General features: G+C 33.2%; 1 protein-coding gene across 1 annotated transcript; it reads right to left on the bottom strand.

Moving 5' to 3' along the window:
- Nucleotides 1-2,349: 2,349 nt before the first annotated feature.
- On the bottom strand, nucleotides 2,350-5,951 carry LOC132314838 (beta-glucosidase 12-like). Its single transcript, XM_059813643.1, has 11 exons — nucleotides 5,893-5,951; nucleotides 5,708-5,783; nucleotides 5,525-5,602; nucleotides 5,357-5,444; nucleotides 4,732-4,984; nucleotides 4,247-4,365; nucleotides 3,495-3,709; nucleotides 3,354-3,385; nucleotides 3,061-3,160; nucleotides 2,874-2,979; nucleotides 2,350-2,701 (listed from the first exon to the last, which is right to left on the bottom strand). Exons 1-11 carry the CDS (start codon nucleotides 5,947-5,949, stop codon nucleotides 2,491-2,493), a joined length of 1,335 nt encoding a protein of 444 aa, XP_059669626.1. The 5' UTR covers nucleotides 5,950-5,951; the 3' UTR covers nucleotides 2,350-2,490.
- Nucleotides 5,952-7,823: the final 1,872 nt, after the last annotated feature.

Here is a 7,823-nt window from a genome sequence, read left to right on the forward strand (position 1 = left end):
TCATATCCCTTTTAGACATTGTTCCCATCTTTTGACATCTCTCACATGATTTGCAAAAATTGTAGGCATCTCTATGAATAGTGGGCCAAAAGAGCCCACTTTGAAGAACCTTTAAGGCAGTCTTCTTTGCACTAAAATGCCCACCACATGCAAGAGTGTGACAAAACACTAGGACACTTGGAATCTCACTCTCTGGAATGCATCTTCTCATAATTTGATCCGGAAAATATTGGTATAAGACAGGGTTGGAAGTGGATTCATCTCCCTAGTCCTCTCTATTTATTTTTCTATCTCTTTAATTCCTAGCACCATATTGTTTTATGCATTGTTCAATTCGTAATTTTCGTGACAAACCAACAAACCTCTTTACACCCCTTTCATCATTCTAAAAGTGGTTCTATGTATCTTAGTTGCCATAACCTAGCAGTCCCAGTGGTTCGACTTACCCGACCAATAGCCCTATTTTACAATGATTTATGTTATTGCAAAGGTTGATGTATAATTGACGACCGATCGCTCTCCACGTTCCTTTTATCATATGGTACCTTTAGGATTGCTTTATTCACTCACTTAGATTTGATTCATCTTTAGAACCACCTTATTTCACTCTCTTTGTTGCTTTACGCACACGTTGTCTTTAGGATCAACTCAATGTGTGGAGATTGGCTCTAATACTAATTATGAATTGTGCAGCGTAATGGATTGCTGAAAGTTTGAGTTTCTATTGAGAGCGAATTTAATCACGTGTTTCTCTGTTTAATTAACTCTACAAAATTGCCAATTAATTAAACAATCATAGGAAAAATCAAAGCAAGTAAAGTTTAGAGTGACATCGGATTTTAGTGAGGAAACCAATTGAAAAATCTCGAGGTTTTGTGCACCATCCCAAGCATAAAAAGATCCATTATGTATGAAGTAAAGTACACCAAACTTTGACTTAGACTCAAACCACTTCGCTCTACTAAGACTCAATCTCTTGAACGTCTCTGACTTTGCGACTTCTTACCCAACAGCTCTTGATTTCAGACTTATGCCTCGAATCTTGTAGAAATATAATTGGTAGATTAACAACACTAAGCAAGTGCCTTGATCCCTTCAAAGTGTGATCTGAAAATTCTTCTTATTTGAATTTGAATGTGATGTAGAAGAAATAGATTTACTTTCTCTAATCGTTGTAGATGCAATCTTCAGTAGACTCGAACACGATCAGGATTTAAACATCACCCTAAATTCACTCGTGTGTATATAGTGTGTATGCTCTTAAAGAAAATCTCACAAAAAGACTTTTAATGGAAATAAGAATTTTAATGCAAAAATCTACACAAACCTAAATGAGAAAATATGTTTATATAGACTTTCAAAACCCTAGTTATACTTGGAAAATAAGTTAAATTCATGCACAAGTTTATGGAAATAAGTCTATAAAAAATAGGAAGTTAAAACAGAGTAGCAAACAAGTTACCTAAATCTGAAGAAACACTTGAACCGGTTCAAGGACCTTGAATCGGTTCAAGTTGACGAGTATGTTATGTATGTTTTAAACAAAATGAATCTTTTCATCTTGAACCGGTTCAACTGCCTTGAACTAGTTCAAGTTAATCAAACCTGAACTGAAGGTTTTAAACACTTAGAAAAATTTCGGCAATGTGCATTTTTTAAAGACATGCGAAGTATGCAAGTGTCCCAACCTTCTAACTCATCTTCCTAAGGTATTGTTCTTACCTTTTCGTAAACTTCAAGCTATCAAATACAAACAACTCTTCAATTCCGCAACCAATCTCGAACTTGAATTTTAAACTTAGAAATGCAACTCGATCAGACTTATTTAGACACAAAAATTAGCCAATTACAAAATATATATCTCATAGTTTTACTAATATGTTATAGTTATATTTTTTCGATAATTACGTTACAGTTATACCGTAGTTTATTTTTTTTGGTAATTATGTTATAGTTGTATTGAAGTTTGTATTATTGAATAGTTAGCAAACATGTGGTTGATGAATCATGAAGCTCTTATGGAACTAATTATTCTAGAGATCGCTCAAAAGTTAATTGTTAGTGGTATTTTTTCACCTTTTAAAGTAGAAAGTTGATGGTTCAAGTCCTCCTACAAACAGAGTGAGTGTGAATTTGGTTGTGTGACTTTCTTGCCACCGTAACAAAAAAAGCATTATCCTTTTTCTTTTTTCCCTTTTTGAAAGTAAACCACCTTAAGAGGTGGAGGGTTTGGCATAGACCCCTACCAGTTTATTACATAAACTTATAAGTCTTACAGGGAGGGGGACATAGTGCCTAACCTCCTGCAACTAGAGATACAAAAGTAACACCTTAAAAAAGAGACAAAAAGACAAATGGATTATTTAGCAAACTTTCCGAAGGTAATGCTGGTTCACTAGTTCACACACTCCAATTCTGTGTTCAAAGATAAACGACACAGATTTTATTTAGAAAATATAGAGAAGAATTATATATATATCTTCCTCTTATTTATTGATCAGCAATTAATTTTAGGCTGGTGGAGCTTTGTGTAGATCCATTGAGAAACCCTTGTAGCCATATCGCTGAACTCTTTGGGGTTCGAGTCAAATTATTGTCATAATCAACATAGTTGATGCCAAATCGAGTAGTGTAACCATCAACCCATTCAAAATTGTCCATCATCGACCATACGAAATATCCCTTTACATTGACATCATCCCTACGAAAAAAAAAGAAAAAAACGTTACATTTCAAATATATATATATATTAAGTCAAACTTGTACATCATAAAATTCAAATTGTTAATTTATTTCAACTATTTTATACATCAATGTGCTCACAAATGTGAAAAAAAATGAATTGATTGAAACATGCAACACTAAATACTTACTCAAATATGGATTTTTGAAGGCAACAAAGATGGTCTTTCAAGTACTTTACTCTGCGAGTATCGTTGATAATTTGCGGACTATCAGCATTTTCATCATCATTAACCCCTAGGAAACAATAAATGTTATACGTTTGTGAACTCAATTAATAAAATTGAGCTCAGTTCGGTATGAAAAGATCATAATTACCATTCTCAGTTATGTATATAAGCGAAATGTTGTATGTCATTTTCGTGTAGTTCAAAAGATTCCGAAACCCTAGCGGATAAATATATAGCCAACTCGAAGCCTGTAACATATTTTTAACGCAATAAATAGAAATTCTTGTCAGAATTACAAATATAATCATTTAAATACAAAATGAATTGAAGTTTATGTTTAGAAGCACCCAATCAACTTCTTCACTTCTTGAACGAAATTTTCTTTTATTTCAATTCGAGGTGTGGTGTTCTCAAATGCAATACTAAATTTAAAAGTCTTACATTTTCACCAATGGGGATCCCATCACGCACATCTATAAAATCAAAATGAGATGCACATTTTATAAGTACCAAGTTAAGTCAGGTGATCATAATTGAAAGAATAAAATAGTATAGTATATATATATTTTGGTTCCTACTTACATGTTGTAATGACTTTAGAATCATAAACGTAACTATCAGGACGGGTATCATTATCATCATAAGTTGCGTAACCGGCTGTATAATAATTTAACCCCAAAAAATCAAATGATCCGATTAGCCTTGTCGATTCATCTGTTGTGAAATTCGGCAGCCTATTGCCAACAAGATCACGCATGTTACGTGGATAGTCACCATTTGTGAGTGGGTCCATAAACCTGAAATGCACTTGCAAAAATCTATATCATAACATATATATATATATATATATATATATATACACGCGCGCGCGCGCGGTACAAGTGACAAAAATCTCCACCATGTAGTCAAGTTGACATCCGATCATCTTGTGTTCAGATTGGAAGATGTGTCAAAAGCATCAGATATGTCTCAAAAGTTAAATTTTAAACTTATTTTCGACAATAATCGGGGTGTTCAACCTCTTAAAGAACTACTCCATTAGGAAAAACCAAATAACATCTTTAGGACGTGATCATGATAATAAATAAATATAGTTTTTATTGTTCTTGTTAATATTAATTTTTTTTATTATTATTATATTTTTTTAGCTGTAAGTAAAATTTACTTTTTCTTATTATTCAAAATCAAAAATCCAATTAAAGAAAATATCAGTAGAATACGTATATTAATAACCATTGCACTACTCCATGAGGAACATAGTCCTCATTTAATCTTACCTTTCAAAAAAAAAGAAAAAAAAAAAAAAAAAAAACATGGTTCTCATTTGTACTTACCATCCATACACAAAATCGATGGCTCGTTTTTGAGCATCAATGTCCTGCCTTGAACTCGCGTTCAAAGGTTCATACCATATCCCCAGAAGCGTAATTCCAATTATGCCCTCTTGACATGCCTGCACACGATCAACATGATTAAATCACAACCATTTACCAAAAAAAAAAAAAACCAACATCCAAATTAAATTTTCCCTGTGTTTCATATGTACAAGTTCAGAACGATTTTTGTTATTAATTTGTTCTATATTTGTTGGCAGAGATTAAGAAAATATCAAAAATTATATATATACATATATATTCTCAACATCAAGTATGGTGATCATTACTAATAGACACTAGTTCAGATGATATAATTTCTCCACCATCAATAGGAAGGTTAAATGTTTGAGCCTTGATGGAGGCATAATAATATATAATAAGTGTGTTTGCTTAAACTTTCGAAAAAAGATAAATAAATAAAGTCTAGGATGCCCGAGTGAGACCTGATAATTTTTCCTGTATAACTCTACTGCAGCTAAATGAGCAAGAAGTTGGTGGTGTGACACCAAATATGGTTCTGTGCTTGAATCCCCCGATCTGGTACAATTTTGCCATGGAGAACATCGACCTGGTGCGTATGTACCATGTCCATACCCAGTAGAGCTAAAACTCCATGGCTCATTTAGTGTGATCCAATTCTTCACACGATCACCAAATTTCCAAAAGCAGACGTCGGCAAAGTCACGAAAATCATCCCTGTCACATGAGATAGGTTTTAATGCATCGGCAAATTTCATCTCGTTACATAATTAAAAATGCATATATTTTAGTGGTTCTTTTGATGTGTTAACACTTGATCAGCTCCATACGTCATCTGTATCACTAGTGCATTATAGGTTTTTTCTTTTCTTTTCCAATCACATAGATTAATTGGCATAGTTTGACTTTCTTAATTATTGATGATAATCTCTAGTGTGTTAAGTGCTAAATAACCCTTTTTTACATCTAATAATTCAATGTTCGATTCTAATTATATAAATTGTATATCTAATACTGCACACACATATATGTGTGTGTGTGTGTGTGTGTGCAGGTTTGAGTTCCTTCCACCAAAGATCGAAAACTTACACAATTTGAGGACTTACGAAACCGTCATATGCATCTTCTAAGGCTTGTGGAACGTCCCAGTGGAATAAAGTCGCGTAGGGTTGTATACCTGCAAATAAAGTAACTTAATACATTTTGTTATACTAATTAGCAATATATATATGACACAGTTGAGATTTGATCAATAACCCTTGGCTATGAGGTCGTCTATAAAATTGTTGTAGTATTGAATTCCTTCCTCATTCAAACCCCCAGCCAGATTTCCACCTGATAATTATTGCAATATTTAGGGATGATAAAAAACAATAATTTAAACATATATATATATATATATATATATAATATTAAATGGCGATATTAATTTATGATTACTTGGTAATATCCTTGACCATGAGATCGAAAACCTATAAGCGTCCACCCCCATTGTTCTCATCATGGATGAATCATTCTGCATGATGATCGAGTATTACTAATAACACCCCACTGATAAACACAAACACACACACACACAGTGCATTAATGGAGCATGAGAACAGTTTGACTAGCTTGTACCATACCGGGTAAAGGTGATAAGAGTCAATGGCAACATCTCCATTACTACCGTCTTTTATCATCTCTGTCATTTCAAACTAAACCCTGTCAATAACTGAACCAATAATTTTTTTTGCTAAAGAAAAAAGTTCAAATGGTTATTAATATGGTATCAGACTCAAAAGGTTATCGAATTATTTGAAAATATATTTTAGACCAAAAGAAATGTCATATGTAGGTCGTTTTTGTTGCATAGTCCATTAAATAAATAAGAGACGGAGAGAGAGACCGGGATGTTCGAGAGTGAAATTATCCCATATACTTGGGCCTTTTCCATATTCAAATGCTGCACCTTCATACTGAAAGAAACAAAGAACACACAAATGTATAGTAAATTTTTTTCATAAATTCTTGTAGTAGGAAGTTAAATTTGCAGCAAACAAGAATTGGACCCCTTGGGACAGCTGCAACATTACCTGATAAGCAGATGATGCTGTCCCAAAGACAAAATCTGCTGGGAAACTTGCACGATTGAGCTTATCGGTGCAACCGCACAATGCTTCTTCTTGGCTAGTGACAGAATTAGCCAAGACAAGGACTATAAGACCTAAAACGAGAAAGGCTTGAGTCTCCATAATAGGGTTTGGTTGCAAAGTGTTTTTTTTAGGGTAAATTTGCTTGCAAAGGTTCGTCCATGCATGTTGGTTTATATAGGCCATGCAAGGGTACGTATGTAGATTGTAGCATGTGAAAATGGGGTTTCACGTTGTTCATCTGTGTGAAAATAGGCTTTGAATTTTATTAATCTAGAAGCGTGCTTATTCATCACTCCATTATGTTGCTCGTGCACCACAAGGAAATGAATTATTATTATTACTATTATTATTTACCATTTACTTTTTGCTAATAGACTCCTGGGATCTTGTAATATATGTTGTAAATTATGTAAGTGTGATATTGAATGGAATCTTGATGTAGGATGGAATTTTCGACGCCACTATTTTCAATTCGAAAGGGTATATATATTCTTTTGAGTGGAAAAGACGTGATAAACAAAACTTAATAAATTTAGCTAGCGGCCATGAATCAGGTTTCAGCCAAATTCGGTCATTTGCTGCTACAAAATCACGTTTTCCGTCCTACAGGAAGACTGAATATCTTAGTATTTGTGTGTGGCCTAAACAAACTCTAATTGTTTTTATTTTTGGCATTTAAAGTTATTTTTGTGATTATATTATATTATATTATATTATATTATATATATATATATATATATATATTTCCTTAGTTTGTACTCACCCCTCCTAAGGAATTGTTTTCACCTACCGTAAATCAATCATGAGACCGAATACTTCATGAGACACAACGATCCAAATCTTTTCTAACTAGGCCAACTTCTTGGGGTTATTTTAGTGATTAGCTTTCTTAACTTATTTCTTCAGAATTTTTAGACTTATTTTTTATTTTTAGTCTTAGGTTTCATTTTGCTTTTAGGTTTATTTATAGTATTAGTTTTCTTAAACTTAGAGATTTTCTATTATAAATATATGTAGAGTAGGATAACCAATTCAATTATCAATAATATATTAGAGTACATGATCTACAATTTTCTTTTAACTTTGCGGATTCAAAATTGCTTTTTTATTGATTGTTGAACATTCATCACTTCCGCTCCGTCAGTTGCATTAGAGCCTTGTCTTATCCTAGACTCATGGCAGATGATCGTGGTGGTGGCAGCGATGAAGATCAACATGAAATGACTATTTCTAGGGCTGAATTTTAGGACTTTCTATAAACAACCAGGCCATCAAGCACTGTAAGATATACAAACAACCCTTACTAGGCTCACATTATGTTCGACCCGGTGATGATGATATGAAAGTATGCTTATACAGAGTAATTTAATGTGTCTTATGTGCTAAGTGTGAAGCATGATGTTTCTAATGTGCTTTATGTG

Source organism: Cornus florida, unplaced genomic scaffold (assembly GCF_030987335.1).
Source record: "Cornus florida cultivar Cherokee Brave unplaced genomic scaffold, ASM3098733v1 CherokeeBrave_3.0.0_Hap2_Chr06, whole genome shotgun sequence".
Lineage (NCBI taxonomy): Eukaryota > Viridiplantae > Streptophyta > Magnoliopsida > Cornales > Cornaceae > Cornus > Cornus florida.